The sequence below is a fragment of the Quercus robur genome, chromosome 11, assembly GCF_932294415.1.
Source record: "Quercus robur chromosome 11, dhQueRobu3.1, whole genome shotgun sequence".
Lineage (NCBI taxonomy): Eukaryota > Viridiplantae > Streptophyta > Magnoliopsida > Fagales > Fagaceae > Quercus > Quercus robur.
Genome location: NC_065544.1, coordinates 24,218,515 through 24,236,225, shown reverse-complemented (window position 1 = coordinate 24,236,225; position 17,711 = coordinate 24,218,515). Strand labels below are relative to the sequence as shown.

The 17,711-nt window shown below is 33.9% G+C and overlaps 1 protein-coding gene across 2 annotated transcripts; it reads right to left on the bottom strand.

The window, feature by feature from the left end:
• Positions 1 to 6,020: 6,020 nt before the first annotated feature.
• On the bottom strand, positions 6,021 to 9,896 carry LOC126705577 (root phototropism protein 3). Of its 2 annotated transcripts, XM_050404650.1 has the most exons (5): positions 9,698 to 9,896; positions 9,369 to 9,564; positions 8,991 to 9,060; positions 7,573 to 8,865; positions 6,021 to 6,754 (listed from the first exon to the last, which is right to left on the bottom strand). In XM_050404650.1, the coding sequence occupies exons 1-5, from the start codon at positions 9,738 to 9,740 to the stop codon at positions 6,206 to 6,208; spliced, it is 2,151 nt and encodes a 716-aa protein (XP_050260607.1). In that variant the 5' UTR covers positions 9,741 to 9,896; the 3' UTR covers positions 6,021 to 6,205. The 2 variants fall into 2 exon arrangements, with proteins under 2 accessions (XP_050260607.1, XP_050260606.1); XM_050404649.1 differs by having other exon boundaries at positions 9,369 to 9,893.
• Positions 9,897 to 17,711: the final 7,815 nt, after the last annotated feature.

Below are 17,711 nucleotides of genomic sequence, written 5' to 3'. Positions count from 1 at the left end.
TCATTGATTATTGGGTGACTATCATATTGTTATGGAATTGGATTAATACAAAGAACTCGGATTTCATTGCCTTTTGAGGAACCCCACCTCCTCCTCTCCCACGCCCTATATATGCAGGCCTCACCTCACACTAGGGAGAGACCTCATTTTCTCAGAAATTCCCATCATTCATTCCTAAAATCCTCTCTTCTACTCTCTTATTTCCTCAAAGTCACATGTCACATCATGTGACTCACATGTGAGTTGTGATATGACCATATGTACATACCCAAATTCTCTTCAACCAGTTTTAGGCACTAAGGCCTAGACCGAACCCTTGAAGCCACAAACACATTCAACTAAGCCCAGCTTCAAACTTCAAACACAACCAAACTCCAGCAGTCTAGCTACACAGGCTTAATCTGATAATCAAATAAAACCCATTCGAATATTAAAAACTTAAAACCCACATTGATCCAACCTGGAACATTCCAATACTACTTCATAAACTCAAGCCCAAATTTTCGAGTCCAAAGAACAAAACCACTGACCACCCAGATTCAAACTAAATTACGAAAATACCATTAGGGCCATGCAAAAATTACAAAATTGCCCAAACCTTCCTAAAATCACACACTGGTCACCCATAATGGCAAGGTATATTGGGCTAGTGCCAAGTGGAGAGTGTTGTGTAGCCTTTTAGAAGCATGGCCAATATCTTATTATAGGAAGGCCTAGAGTTCTTCATGGGCTGGTGTTTATCGAAGCTTATTTGGGGCTTTTTTTTTTTTTTTTTTTCCTCTCTAGAGAATGAAGTTGCTTATCAAGAACCAATTGAAATCCTATCCTATCCACACACACACACACACACACACACACACACAGAAAAAAAGAAAAATTATTAGTATTAGACACCAGAACTATCCTTTTAAGAGAGAAAATATGTGGACACAACTTGTGCCACAACTTTGATGTGAATGACAGTGAATGATGGAGAAAAAATGGTGGGTCTATGAGAAAGTGACTTATAGTCTGTCATGTTAGACTTGTAACAAAAGTTGTGGTCCTAGAAAAGTAGTGTTAAGAAGGAAACTAACAATAAATATTCATTTAGCAACTTGATTTGTTGCCATCATCATAACAGCAAGTGTTTAGGCCATTCCTCTTACCCCTTTTATAAAGTGCCATTCTTGTGTTGACATTGATGGCTACTTACCATTGCATCATCACATGCAATTCTTCAAAACTACACCTCAAAAGTGCCTGCAGTAACTGGTCACCTTGAAATTTAGCTATCATCAACTCTCAAGCTCTAATAAATTATTAAATTCCAGATTAGAAAGGAGAGATGTAAATGAATTGTATCTGAAGCCTTATATACAGACATTAGTGTTAGGGGTGTGGAGGCTTTAATCCAGGTGAGGGATTTGGCCCAAAGTGGTCATCACTTGAGTAGTTTGGTGGATTTTGGGATTGAAAGAGGACTTTGAGGCTAAATTGTGAGTAAGGAAGAAAAAATTGTGAGTTCATGTAAAAGAAAAAAACAATCAATTGCAGTTCATCATATAGGCTGGCAGTGAGAAAAAGTGTGATAAAGGTTGTGGTCCTAGAATAACTATGAGATTATTTTGAGTTCTTCTAGGACAAGACACTTGGGCACACACTTTATCACAATTTTCTTGGGTGTCATCCATTGGCAGTTCCACATGAGTTCAGTGTGGTCATAGGACTACTTTAACTTGGCAAAAATTTAATTTTTAGATATAAATTTTAAAATTTTATGATTTTATTATCCTTAGAAAATATTTGTGACCACTGTAAAATTTTTTAGGGTCAACATAATTAATTTTTGGGCAAAATTTGGCAACAAACTTGATTGTAGACTAAGACTACAACTCCACTCAATATTTTTTTATTAGATGTGAATTATGACAAATTCATCATTGAATTACATATTCTTTTTATATCCCCCACATTTGCAAAATTTCAAAAAGATCAAAGATCAATAGCAATGTCATCAAACAAATCTTTATATTTTGAGTTCTTGTAGTCTAAAATTACATTAAAATTTAAGTTTATGAATCAAATAGTAAATAACATCCGATTAACATAAAATTTGATATATGATTTAAGAACATAAAAAACATACAGTTCAACAATTAAATTTTCAAAATATGTAATTATGTTAATTTGTTTAGTGCGAGTTGTATTCTTAGGCTACATGTAACGAAGTTTATAATCAAACTTTGCCTTTAAATTTTGGCTCCCTTAACAATATATTAAGTCATTACAAACAACTTTTCTCAAAAAAAGAAAAAAGAAAAGTGATTACAAACAAAAAGAAAAATCCAAATAAATCTATTATCTAACTAAAATTTTGAAAGAGATGTAACTTGTAACATTGATAATGAGACCATCATGCAAAGATTTCAAAATTAGAAAATTTGTAGAATAAAATTGTAAGACTTTATGTATTTATGTGTGTATTTTGGTCAATATATAAAGTTATCTTTTTATTAAATTTTGGTTAATAATAACCACCATGGAAAATATTCCTGGAACTGCCACTGGCGTCATCATTTACACATGAGTTTATCACTTAAAGCACTCTAGTCACTAATTGACAACTAAAGAAGTTTTTTAAAGTTGGGTCCCTAGGCTTTTTGATTATGTAGTACACTTGGTGTATTATATATTCCTCCTCCTTATATAAGGAGGGTTCTATTTCTATACTTTTGTTAGTGATGACTATATATGAGATTCATATTTATGTGATAGGAATGTATATTTATATGATAGGAATGTATTGTATATTGGGTATGAAGAGGTTCTCGTGAGTCGCCTCTAAGAGGCTCTCGGGTGTGATTTTCTATTACTTTCATAATGAGTGGATTGATTTGGACATGTTTAGGAAAATAAAAAGAGAGGAAAGATGAAAGGTTAGTATGAAGTCTAAACATGGATAACAAAAATAAAGGAAAATAGAAAAAAAAATGTATATAAATCTAAGCAAGTAAGCCTAAATGCCTTGTCTAATTTTTTGCTTCTCATATTCATTCTTTGTTTCAATTTCCTTTGTGTTGGAGAATGTTTTTCTTTTTTGACATAATTGCATAATAATTTTATATATATAGTAGAAGTCATAGATGAGCTCCATATAAACTTTGCTTTATCAATATTGAAATTGAACCTGGAAGCTTTCCTAAGTGTGTTTTGAAGCCAAAATTGGATTTTTCTTCTTGTAAGTATTGATGGTTGCTTTTGCGCGCACATATATATATATATATATTCTGCCTTTCACATACAATGGGTTGGCTTGGACATCTTTAGGGAAAGGAGGGGAATATTTTGGATTAAAAAAAGCTTTAAGAAAAAAAGGAAGAGACGACGTTGCGTTGTTACCAATCCAACGACCATACCTGCCTTTTGTTTGATCCTTATTTTCGGTGGAAGCGATGAAAATTGGTCTAGTATTGGATGTTCAGGTTTGATTTTTCTCCATTTCTTTATGTTCTTCTTGCGTTCTCCATATATATTGTTTATTTATTTTATCTTCCATGTGTAACATCTGTTTTACTCAACTAATTTTGTTGGTCCCTAATACGTATTGGGTAATGATGTTGTACCTGTTTAGTTTCATCATGCTTATATCTGAAATACTCTTTTTATACATGCTCAAATAGTTACATACTTATACAATGGGTCCTTGTTTTATAGCTGTTTGATGAAACTACCATATGACGATTCAATTGCAGTAACGTTGACTTAAAAACTATTATGCCCCATTTTTCATTCGTCATAGTAAAGACTTTAATGCGGTGCACTAATGCTTGAAACAAAATTTTCAATCAAAATATGGGCACAGAAGTGAAGTTTTAGTAGTTTTATGCAAAGCATATTGGTAAGTTGGGTTTAATTATGGGTTTGCCAATTGCGATGAAGGGCAGGGCATATTGGGCCAGTGCCAAGTAAAGAGTGTTGTGTAGCCTTTTAGAAGCATGGCCAATATCTTATTATAGGAAGGCCTAGAGTTCTCATTGGCTAGTGTTTACCGAAGTTTATTTGGGGCTTGTTTTTCAAGAGAACGAAGTTGCTTATCAAGAACCAATTGAAAAATAATTAGTATTAGACACCAAAGCTATCCTTTTAATAGAGAAAATCTGTGGACACAACTTTTGTACCACAACTTTGATGTGGCTAACTGTGAATGGTGGAGATAAAGTGGTAGGTTTATATGAAAGTGATAAATAGTCACTCACAATCTGTCACGTTAAAGTTGTGACAAAAATTGTGATCCTAGAAGAGTAGCGTTAAGAAGGAAACTAACAATAAATATTCTTTCAGTTACTTGATTTGTTGCGATCATCATAACAGCAAGTGTTTAGGCCGTTACTCTTACCCCTTTTAAAAGGTGCCATTCATGTGTTGACATTGGTGGCTACTTACCATTGCATCATTACATGCAATTCTTCAAAACTACACCTCAATAGTGCCTGCAGTAACTGGTAACCTTGAAATTTAGCTATCAACTGTCTCAAACTCCAATAAATTCCAGATTAGAAAGGAGAGAGGTAAACATGTAACTATGATCGCACATTGGAAAACAAAGAGATAAAGAAATTACTATCATCCCATAGTGAAAAGTTGTAAATAATGAATTGTATTTGAAGCCTCATATACAGGCATTAGTGTTAGGGATGTGGAGGCTTTAATCCAGGTGAGGGATTTGGCCCAAAGTGGTCATCACATGAGTAGTTTGGTAGATTTTGGGATTGAAAGATGACTTTGGGGCTTAAACGTGCATGCATTTTGGTTGGCGTTGCCCAGGGATGTAGGTATGAAATTGATTGATCATGCTAAAATTTTCTGTAACATGTGGATGGCTTGTATCATCTTTTCTATAAGTGTGCATCTGCTAGCCCCAAATTTAAGCATACTTATAGTTTTTGTTCAACAGTGGAATGCACAGGCTGGATTTTTCATGACTATTTAAAACTGTTACATAAATGAATGTGTGGCAAATAATCTACCATATTTCCAGTCTCAGACATTTTAAGTACCTACAACTTGAGCCTTTTACCTGGACATATCACATCAGAAATCCCTCTTTCCATGGAAGATGATATATTATTTAAAGTGGAATTCTTATCATGTTTTGTCCTTTCTGTATTTGACATGACTCATTATTATGTACTTATCATCTTCCATGTGTGGCCCCATAGAACTGGAGTTGGATTCTAAAACGGTCATTCATTGAATCTTTTTGTAAAGCAGAAGATCAAAACAACATAATCTTTTTGTACAGCAGAAGATCAGAACAACATAATGAGCCTATTAAGCAAAGTTTACATGGAAATCTCTCATTGCCATTAGGAACTCGAATTGTCTACATTTCAACAGTTAGAATATCGCAGAGCAAAAGAGCCTATGTGTCCCAGCAAGGACTGTTCTACTCATATCATTGGAACCTTGATGTAATTTTGGAAGGTAACAAATGTCACAACTCACAAGGTCATCCTCACTTGATATGAGCTTTTCCTTTGGTAAGTGCATTCTATGGTTTTGGGCCATGAGTGGGTCTAACCATCTCTAAAGGGTTTAGTATCTGGTCATTTGCTATCAACAAAGTGCATGATATGAAGTCAGTTAACTCTGGAAGATGAATGAATTTTAAAAACTTCAGTCCCTGCATGTGCTCTGTAATGGTGGGACTCACTTAACCGCCCACAATCTCAGTTGGCAACAATGTCCCTTTTTGAAGCACATTGACAAGCTTTCATGAGTTCTGCTCATTGTATGACAGGGACATTGGTCGTAATTTTATATCTGTTATCTTTCCTTTCTATTTTCAATATGGTTCCCACTGTGGCAGGCAGTAATTTAATCAATCATATGAAGTATGTGAAACTATGTAAATTTGGATGCCACTGTGCTTTTCAACCAAGGTATTTCAACTCTAGCTTCCCCTATTAAAACCGTTCCACAATTGACACAAAAATAGTTCATATCAACAGTGGTAAAATACTGCAAGACACTCAAAATACACACAATTTGGTGACATGCTGTGATTCACGTACTTTTCCAAAGCAGATTCTGTGTAATTGAAGACTCCATTGACTCCCAAAAATAAGAGGGAACAAAAAAAAAGAAAAAAAGGAAATGAAATTTTGGAACATAAAATCAAAATGAAAGATATATCTTTTGGCAACTGCAACCTTCTAATCTATCAGGATATTGAATTTCTCCACCTTCTAGGAGTCTTTCTAGTCTGTTCTGCTGCAGTTGAGAGCTGAGGCCCAATTTCCTGGTTTTCTAAAGTAGTCGTCTTTGTAAGTTTGCTCAGTTTCTTCCACCCACTGCTCCATGCTGATGTCTGTTTCTGCTTTAACATTTTATCAAACTGTCTCTGCAGATTCTCCATGTCATTCTGCAGCTCAAGGTACTTAGCTTTAACACTTTCCAGCTCAAACTTGAGGGTGTTAATGTCCTTTTTAGCGGCTGTCCATCCTTCCTGGAATGATTGTGGTGTTCCTTCAAGTAGTGTTTTCCGGTTTGAAATTATTGGCTGGTAGAGAGATTCACTAGTTTCTTTCAGGGAGCTGTTGGCTAGTGCATTGCTTATCTTTACCTGCTCAGAGAAGAGGACTTGCACAACAACTCTTAATGGAAGGCGTTCATTTTGGGCAGCATGCATGCATGCATCAATTGAGAGCTTCTGGCAATCCATCACACGGCAAAGTCGCTTCCTTTCATGCTCAGAAAGTGTTGGATGGGCCTGTTATTTTGCTAGATGGATAAGAATTCAAATAAAGAGAATTTGCAGGGTACATGGAACTCCAATACTCTCATCATGGGGCTGAAGCACATAAATATTCATACTTTTTCAAGAATATATTTTTCATTTCTCCAAACCAAAGGCAAATAACATTGTTTGTTATTATTACTTTTCTCTTTTAATCCAGTCAAATCATGAGATTTTGTTTACTATACATGTTTATGGATCTCATAACATGGATTTTACAAACAAAAGCATAACATTACTTGCATCATGATTGAGCATATATATGATATTATTATAGAATAAGCATGTCTGTTTATATATGACACTATGATTGTAGAATGAGTACTGCCTACATTCTATTTTGATTTACTGGAGGACAAAGTTTTTCACATGGCAATAGTTTGGCTCAGATTATGGTTTCTTGCATTCCTCTGAACGTTTCCTGTTTTTGATCCGACTGAAGTTTTCCCATTTACCATCCACATATTTATAATATATGTGGATATTAAAAATTTCCATTATAATTCTGAATTTCTGGTAGACAGGCATGAGTGCATGCTCATATTTGTAACATGATGCTTGCGTATAAAATATGCAAATGAATTGTAGAGTTCCTCTGATTTAAAGCAGTAAAAATCTTGATTCTTACAACTAAACTGCTTAAATTAATCAAGTATGCTAATAAGTAGACATAAGCTAGCGGGCACTACTACAAAGGAGTTCCATATATTCACTAGATTAATGTATGAGGTACAGTCTATATTGAGCAATTTTTTAAACTAGACATCGTAACTTTAGGAGTAAGGAATTACCTTGAGGTAAGAATCAATTGCTCTGTAAAGTCCATCATCACAGGTCCTTGCAGATTCAGGCAAAGCTTCTGCGAGTACCTGAAACTTTGTTAGGGAAAGGCTTCTATCTCTGGACACCTCTGTAAGATAACTGTCAACAAGCCTTGAAACTCTCATCTTAGCATTTGGAGTAGAACCCCTTTGACTACCTTCATACATGTGTTTATCAGAAAAAGATTGACTGCTGGGACTTGAACTTTCTGTCTGCTCTTGAATTAGAAAATGCTCCAAAAGCCTGTGGACAAGATCCACATCATACATTGTCTCACTTTTATTGTAAGAAGGAATAAGAAGATCTGCCAATGTAGCCTGTTCAAATTGCATTCCCACTCGTTTCTCCAATTCAGTTACCAAAGCTGGAGCCACTTTCAACATGTTTGCCATTCTCAAGAGCCGAAGTAGGAAGCTGCATGAGACACTATCCTTCGGTGGTGGAATTATGCTGATGAGGCTCTCAATGATCATTCGCTGTTCTTTGGCCTGAACAGGTGGAAGATCATCTTTGGTTCCTGCAACAATCATATGAAGTCCTCCCTTCCAGCTATTGCTGCTGCCACTAGTATTACTGTTGCTGATATTGCTTCCTTCATCTCCTGGCCCTGTCCCATCACTTATCAAACCTGGAAGCCATTTAGCTGCATAATGCGTTATTGAAGCTCCAATCAGTTCAAATCTCATTCCCTTTACCTTAATTGCAGTGATGACCCTGACAAAGTGATCAATCCTAAGGATTGAAACATCTTCAAACCACCAATCGGGAGGAACATGCTGATTTTTACTGGGACTGGAGTCCTTCATGTCATTCCACTTTGGGCTGGAAGCTTTTGGGAGTTTTCCAGTGTACGCCCATCTTATTCCTTTTGGATTGGCACAAGCTTTCCAAGCAATGGACTCACTGCATCTTCGGACAATTTGAAGGTTCTCTGCCCATGGTGAGAGCTTCTCACAGCTTTTTAGCACCACTATAGAGTCCCTCCATGAGGATAATACTACATAGCTTAGAAATGCTTCAGTTTTGAATATAAGATTTCCTTCTTCCAAGTCCTCTGTCATTTCAAGATACTCTGCAGCACATCTTAGGCCAGAAATATTGGCTGCTGTCAGATCAACAGCAATTCCATAGCAGAATTTTGCTGCTAACTCAAAAGCCTCAGGTCCACCGGGTTGGTCATCTAGAGCTATCATATTCAACTCCGGGTCGCGTGATTCATATATGAGTCTGTTCATCTTTCCACTCCGAGAAAGCAAGGGATACTTGCACAAGAAGAGAGAGAGAAAAAGCCATGAAATCAATACATAAGTTAATAGTAATTAACTTTGAATTCTGGAGCCACAAGAATTATTATTCAACCATTTGTGTTTGGCAGAAATTTAACTACCTTATGCAGGTGGAAATTAACACCCCCAACTTGAACTAGAAGGTCACTTGGAACATCAGTTGCAACATACCTGCATACAAAACAAACACACCACATGCTTCAGAAGTTTACAAAGTCTCAGTTCTGCAGATTTTTCTAAAAAACCAGATACATACTAGCATGAATAAAGGAAAAATTCATAGCTGTATTAGATTTAAACCGTACAAACACCATTTTGGATGAATTAAATTATAAAAAAAATTATAGCAAGATACTATTTTGCATTTGTACTGAACAAAAGTTAACTTACTGAACCTGACATGCTCTGGACTACGCTAATAGTTCTAATAAAGCATTTATCTACCAGTACTAAGATGCTTTGTACTTTATCATACATACCAAGACTGGCCCCTTAGCTCAAACCCGTCAGTCTTGACGCCATGCTTGCTTGAACTAAGAACTCCATTTCCATAGTCTCGGCCTCTAACTGACTCAGTCTCTGACTCCTCCCACATGATGAAACCAAATAGCCAGGAAACTTTGGTAGTATCTTCTCGAAAAAGTGCCTCTAATTTAGAGGCAAAACAGAGAGAAACTGAGCACAAGAAAGAGGCAGTTAACAACCAGAAAGACACAGGACTAACAAGTATAAAAGGAAAATTCCCACATGGGATGCTGGGAATTATCTTCAAATGTCGGCTTAGTAACTGATTTTCATGGCCACTCACAGCCTGTGAAGTAATGGGCATAGTAACACTGTGCTTGGATCATTTGAGTTTTGCATTTCTTTAATTTTAGCTTTGGATTTCAGATACTTTTCACTATGCTTAAAGCATGGGATATTCAGTTTCATTTTTCTGACTTTCTTTCTGCTAATTTTTCTTTCTAGATCTTTTCTTTCTTTTTTTTTTTTTTTTTTTTTTTTTTTTTTTGACAGTTAGATCTTTTCATTCTATATAAGGAATTTATTGCAATCCCAAAATATTCCTCTTTGACGAGAAAGAATAAAAAGGTTATTTACGTAGCAGGTGTTTTTATTTATTATTATTATTAGTTTTAAATCTATTTATTTTTTTCCCCCGTAACAAATAAAATCCTTCCAAATTGTCACTGTTCTGGGACCATGGTTTTAGTGGGATGTGGACGTGGCTTCTCTACATACTACAGTGAAGTTCCTCTCAAAGAGTCACATGCCATCAAATTCATCAATGCCTCACGTAAACTTAAATTAAAATAAAGATTTATAGTCACCTTGTAATGAATGGTTAATGGCTTTGTTTTATAATACTCAAGCTTACATAAGTACTTAACTCCGCCTTAGGGTTGTAAATCAGTTGAACTTTGTCGAGTATTGAATATTCAAGTTTAGTTTGACCTTGAATTGAGTCTGTAAACAATATTTGAGTTTGAACTTATCAAAAAGAACAAAAGTTTGAGCCTAGTTTAGTTTGGCTTGATTCATTAGTCAAGCTAAGCTTGAGCTCAATATCAAGCTCTTGAGACCAAGATCCAATACAATTATCAAACTCATACTAAGCATATTATCAAGTCTATTTGGTTTGGAAGAGTGATCTCAACTCCCAATTAATTAAAAACTTAGTAAGATATGAGTTTATTATTCAAGACCATATGAAACTTATTACTAAACCTGTAAACCAACCTAAGCTCGACTTGTTTTTTATTGAGCCATATTATACACAAACTTGTTCATGAACATTTTTATTTATTTTCTTTTTAGGTTCAGCTTGTTTATTAAATAAGTTTGAAATTAAAACTTAAGTTTAACTTATTTATAAATAAACAAATATGAACGAGCTTTTTATTGAGTGAACGACTCGATTCATTTGCGACCTTATATAATTGTGCTTTGTGTCATATATTGTGTTCATAACTAGTCTCAATCTTGGAAAAGGAGAAAGTTGCGATAGATTCACAACCAACGTAAAATTTAGTTATTTTATTATGAAGAATACACTACAAAGGCTTATGTAAGTACTTATTAGTACATCTTCTCAAAAAAAAAAAAAAAAAAAAGTACTTATTAGTTTAGCATTTTATCTTTAAGTACAATTTTCCTTTCAAAAAATTTCTTTTAGGTACAATTGTACTTTTTATTTAATTTTTGTTTTTAAGTCCAATAAGTCAATGAAATTCAACTCTTCCAAATGAGCACTAATTTTATAGAAGGTTTTAAAATTGGTAGTTAATATTCATCAAATTGGGCCCATTTTCACTACTTGAACCGAAAACTCTCTCTCTCTCTCTCTCTCTCTCTCTCTCTCTATATATATATATATATTTATATATATATATATATATTAAAGGTTTTTTATTCCTATTTTTTTAATTGAAATAAAGTGGAGCCAATTTAGTGAAAGAATATTATTTCATGTGAGTCCATTAAGAGTATTTTTCTCATGAAGTTTTAAGATTTATTTATTTATTTATTATTTTATACTTCTTTAATTAGGTGACTCATAATACTTAATCTTTTCAACATTATTTTCGGTAACAAGTGTAAGTAATACCCTTTAAAATATAAATAAGATGTGCTGCCGTGAACCCATCACATATGTTAGAGGAACCTTATAACATGGAGTTATTTTAGGATCACAACCAATTCCATATTTATTTTCATAACTATCATATGTGGTGGTGTTGCATATTCTCATCTCTCGTTGTCATAATTATTGGATTTGGTAGGAGTGTTAATAGCCCATGTTTAATTTTTTCTTAAAAAGGATTTTTTTTTTTTGACTTAAACGGAAGAAAAAATGAAATTGTTAAACTAATAAATATTTAGTAAATAAAATAAACGCAACCAACTAAAGAATTACTTTCCATCATGGTCACTTTCAATATGAATTGGAAAATAAATAAATAAAATTAGGGCACATCATGACCAGTAGTTGACCATATGATGAACAATAAATGTATAATCTGATTGCAATAACTTCTGAATTCTGATTGGGTTAATAGGGATGATTTTGTGTTAATAATAAATCGTACGAATGCACATGCCTCTCAATTCAATAAAGTTTGGTACATGGGTCCCTATTGTATTTAAGAGTGTCGTCTTTCTTGTAGTCATGCAATTGGGTGTTCAACGCTTCTTCTTCTTCCTTTAATTAATGAAGTAGAAAAATTCATTTTATTGGGGCCTGATTGGTAGGTCCATTTTTGTTAGTAAAATGGTTGAAATTTGCTATGTTTAGCGGTTTCTCAATTGCACTGATACAAATAATGAGCATGTCCTCCACCATGGATAAGCAGTGGCCCTTTAATAAGGCTGTTGATTTGTTTCTTTTCTCATTGAAATTTGAAGTGCTCCCCCAAAGTGTAGGATCCTTTTACTGTTTGGAGATACTTGTGATATTTTATTTATCTATCCCATGCCTCTCTAGCTGTTCATGAGCCCACCATCCTCTAATTTCATGTACATGTTTTGTTTGATTCAATGTCTTTATTTTATCAGGAGCAGAAAATAGCAAGAAGCATAAATTTGTTTTCATAATAGTAATAGGATTTTGTTAGAATACTTTCTTGAAGCTTTGGTTATAAAGTTAATATTAATAATTTTAGTGTACTCCTAACGCATCACATGGCATAAGATGGAATAAAAAAGAGAGAGAGAGAGAAAAAAAAAAGGAAATATAAACACTAAATGAGTGGATGTTCACTTAATGCCATCACAGTTTGTAGAAGGCAAATCTTTAGGGTTTCACTATTTCTTGTGTTGTTATATATAAGTTATTGAAAACTCATAGCTTTTCACACCATAATTATAATGCATATTTTTAATTTGGTTTTTATTACATGAAAGTTAAAACTAATTAGAACTCACTATTTTACGAAAATATTAAATTCCAAAACTGAACAAGTTCCATTAAATTACATTTGGTATTTTCACATCATATCTTTTGTTCAAACTTTCTCATTGGGCTTTTTATTAGTTGATATACATTAAAATATGTATCATTTATGAATATTAATTTGATAAAATTTTATGTACATTATACGGATTATTGACGAGTTACATATACATAATTCTTAAAATTAGATTCTCCAAAAAAAAAAATCTTCTTAAAACTTTAATATAATTTCTTATAAAGAAAAATTATGTACATAATTTTAATATACTCACAATGCATCATATGACAATGGAGAAAAAACCTATACATATAAGGCGGCCTTTTTTTTTTTTTGGGTTCCTTTTGTTGAGAAGTATATGGTTAACCACAAATATAAGCCATCAAAAATAATGTTATTACCATAAAAATACATGAAGTTTTACAATTCCTTCTACTAACAAAATTAAAAGGAAAAACGAGACTGATAAGAGATTTTGTGAAAAATAAAATGTTGAGATGAGAGGAACAAAGTGAGACAGAGTATGAAATAATTATAGATAAGAGAAAAATGGAGAGAGAGATAGAGCAAACATATAATACATGTTGCAATTGCAAACCGAGTTGTCGAGGAGTGCAAAGCTGTTGTGACTGCAAAGCCGAGGAGAGTAGAGCTTTTGGCACTACCAAAGAGAACTCACGGCCACATTATGTCTCTTGGTACCATTTTCTTTTTTTTTTGGAAAAATGAAATTATGAATATTTTTTATGCAATGGGTTGAACTAGTTATGAGTCCGATTGATTAAGAGTTTTTATTTTTATTTTTTATTTTAATGAACTTTTTGTTGAATATTTTGTTCATTTGTTGTTGTTTAGCATAATCTTGTTGATATTGGTCTATTTTTACTGTTATTTGGGCCATTTTTTTATTGTTGTTATTTGGGCTTTTAACTTTTTATTTAGGGTTTAAGGATTATGTTTAGTGGACCAAGATTAATTTTGTGATTAATGCTAGGGATTCAACAAAATGACACAAGAATTTTGCAACATTCCTAAATTAGCATACTAAAAAAATTTAAATTAAATTATTAAAAGAAAACAAAATTAAATTAAAGTTTTTTGTGGGCCCATTTGTGAGTTGGCATGCTAATTTAGGAATGTTGTATTAATTTTTAATTTTTATTTTTTTAGAAACAAACACACACACACACAAAGGAAGAGAGAAAGATGTTCTAACACAAAAGCACACCACAATTCCACTCAAAAGCCATGATGAATGTTGTGAAGTTATTGTGATATTTTGTTGTATTCCTAGTATTACTCTTATTTTTGCTAAACCCAAATTCTTAAGATTTTCAAGTCAAGGTATTTAGTATTTTTTTGTTAGGGTAGACAAAATAGGTAGAGTTATGTATATAAATGTTTTTTTTTTTTTTTCAAATATAAATTTAATTTTTGGCAATCAGGCTATTCCCATGAACACCATGGTAAAGTCGCCTCTGGAATCCCAATGGCGTTTCGATTATATAAGGAAAGATAACCTTCTCTCTATATTTCTCTCATAGTATTTGAAATTTCATATAATGTACTGGTTATTGGACCAACCTATTCTTTGTTATTATTTTTGTAGAAGTTTGTATACAAGGAAAGATAACCTTCTCTTTTTCTATTTTTATTTTTCAGTTTGATAAAATTTTAATTTATCATCACGCCATAACACCAATTATTTTAGTGCAGTGGGATTCCAACTTTCAACCCCAAATTTCTTATTAGCTTTACCAGGCGAAGAAACCTCTCTCATAGTCTCATTCTGATTGGTTGTCATACTTTTAAAATGTGACAAGGAGACATTAACAGTTAACTAATTGACACATGTGGCTTTAAGTGAGAGTTGAAACAGAAGAATATTAGGATAAGCCACTACTATAACACAAAGACGAATCTACCAAACGGTGATGGGGATAAGGAAGATGGGAGAGCATTTTCAGAAAGACACATGTATGGTTCCCATTTCTTGATCCAGTGGCACCTGCTCATCATGTAGTCTTCAGAAAAGATAGCCGTTACACAAAACACTAGAGTTTTTATATTGTATATCATTGGTGTGGTACATCACAATTATTAACCACCAATCATAGCCCTTTGTATTTTAGAAGTCACTACAGTAACTCAATATTAACTAAATTCTAATTGTTTCTCCAAAAAAAAAAAAAAAAAACTAAATTCTAATTAAATTACATTGTATTTTTTTCTAATATATTCTAATTAAATAATATCTAAAATCTGTTATTAATTTCTCTATTTTTACTTCTTTGGGGAAAATACCATTTTGGTCCCTACATTTTGAGGTACAGTTAATTTGATCCCTACATTTTGAGGTACAGTTAATTTGATCCCTACATTTTTGTAACAATCAATTTGGTCATTGTTATTTTCAATTTACATTCAATTTGGTCTTTATCGTTAACTTACTAACGAAAAACGCCTATGTGGCAAACAGTGTGTACTGTTGGCACACTTTAAGCTTACGTGGTAACTAAATAATAATATTAAATGCCACATCATCGACATTGGGAAATTTTGATTTATCATTTTTTAAGGAAAAAAAAATTTAGTTACGGGAGGAACATGAACCCAGAAAAATCAAACCCAAATCCACAAATCTCAGCTCTTCAAGCACAAATCTCTCATCATTCAACACCAAATCAATCAATCAATAGCATATATGAAATCCAAAAGTCCATTTTTCAATTCCTGGGTCACAATTACGTTCAGCAAAGGACACAAAAAGCAAACATAAACAACAAATTCTTTTAGCAAATCCCACCACTAGTTCCCCTCTCTCTCTCTCTCTCTCTCTCTCTCTCTCTCTCTATGCGAGTTTGTTTTAGGTGGACGTTGAGACCGATGTGGCTATGGCAGCAGTGGGACAGTCTAAGAAGAGGACATTCAAGAAGTTCAGCTTCAGAGGAGTCGATTTGGATGCTCTTATCGACATCTATACTGATGAGCATGTCAAGCTCCAGAAGGATATATGAGAATGTAAAGTAATCAAATGGGTCTAATCTATATTGTTTCAAAGGGGTTTGAAACGCAAGCCTATGGCCCTCATCAAGAAGCTTTATAGGGCCGCAATTACTTTTTAACCATTTGATTTTTTGTTTGATTTTATTTTTGAATTTGCTTAAAGAATATGCTGAAAGTGGATTTGGGTTGGATTTCTCTCGGTTCATGTTCTTCCTAGATCTAATTTTTTTCCCCCTTTAAAGCTAATAAATCAAAAATTTTCTAGATGATGTGGCATGTAATATTATATTATTATTTTAGTTGCCACGTAAGGTTAAAGTGTGCAATAGTGCACACTGTTTGTCACGTATGCATTTCCATTAGTGAATTAGCAGCACACCAAATTAACTATAAATTAAAAATAATAGGGACCAAATTAATTGCTACAAAAATGTAAGGACCAAATTGATTGTGATCCTAAAATGTAGGGATCAAAATGATGTTTTCGCCTCCTTCTTTTTTTGTTAATGCATATCAATTAGATGTATTATAAAAAAAACATTCTTTGTTGAACTTTCTTATACATTACATGGTGGCATATCAGTTAAAACCAATTAAAACTTACCTATTACAAATTTTATCAAAATGCAGAAACCCAAAACTATACAAATTCTAATTGATCTCTTCTCTGATTGCTTTGTACATAAATATTCTGTGTTGAAGTTTTTGTGCACTATACATATTATAGTTGATCAAAATCCTGATGAACTGTGTGTGTAGAAGAGGAGTCAAGATAAAGTAGTGGTAAATAAATTTTTTGATGAGAGTGGCCCAATGAATTAGTAAAAGAAAGAATTTGATTGACTTTCTCATGGTTCAAGAGGATGATCAGCCACACTGGAATTGAGACATGACCTAAACTCCTACTGGAGGCAGCAGTGGGGAATTTTCTACATTGGGTGAAAGCATGGTGCCTATTAAGGCTAGTCATCAGTAGCGCTTTGTCTTTCTAGCCGCTTTCCTTGCTTCGCCATATCGACGAATGGAATTATTGACGAAAGGCATAACGATCTAGACACTGTCTTGGAGAGAGACTTAGTGAAATAGACATGTCTGTGAAAATACAGACTATTTGCACCTGGACAAAAAGACCCTATGAAACTTCACTGTTCCCTGAGATTGGCTTTGGGACTTTCCTGCGCAGCTTAGGTGGAGGGCGAAGAAGGGCCCCCCTTTGCTTAACACAAGCTTTTTCGCAGTTCACCATACCTATACCAATGGTGAGATTCGAGTGGAAGGGACCTCTTAGGGAAGGGGGGGAGGTAAGCTTTACCTTACCGGAAAGGGGTAGTTACCATAAGAAGCTCAATAGTACTCCTTAAAGGGAGTTTAATTAAATCTCTATTATCGATAGATGAAAGGGCTAAGGGAGTGGTACCAAAAATAAAGCAGTCGATTCAGTAGCATAGGCTGCAATAAGGGCTCGTTGTCATTATATTAATAAAAAATGGCTAGGTGGTATTAGGGCTGTCCACGGGTCGGTCTCGGTCGGGTTTGTGCCAAACCCAGAACCGACTTGCCAGAATCGGATGGCAAAACATTGAACCCACCATCGACCTCTGAAGTAATCAGATTGAGCGAATCAGACCATCAACGGGTGGCGGGTGAGTCGGTCGGAGTCACAGATTTGAGAAGACGGTAAGAAAAACTTAGATTCGACGAAAATCTCATCAGATTCTAAGAGATTTCGCTAGATCCGGTGAAAATCTCACCTGATTTTAAGAGATTTCGCTAGATCTGGCAAAAATCTCACTAGATTTGATGAGATTTGGCCAGATTCGATCAAAATCTCACTAGATCTAAGTTAAATATCATTAGAATCTAGAA

Excerpts from the sequence above, each read along its gene's own strand:
- LOC126705577 (XM_050404649.1), bottom strand. The coding sequence starts at position 9,718 with ATGCCCATTACTTCACAGGCTGTGAGTGGCCATGAAAATCAGTTACTA. Across the intron at positions 8,866-8,990 it reads TTAATTTCCACCTGCATAAG|TATCCCTTGCTTTCTCGGAG; the intron begins GTAGTTAAATTT and ends TTCTTGTGCAAG. Across the intron at positions 6,755-7,572 it reads CAATTGATTCTTACCTCAAG|GCCCATCCAACACTTTCTGA; the intron begins GTAATTCCTTAC and ends GCAAAATAACAG.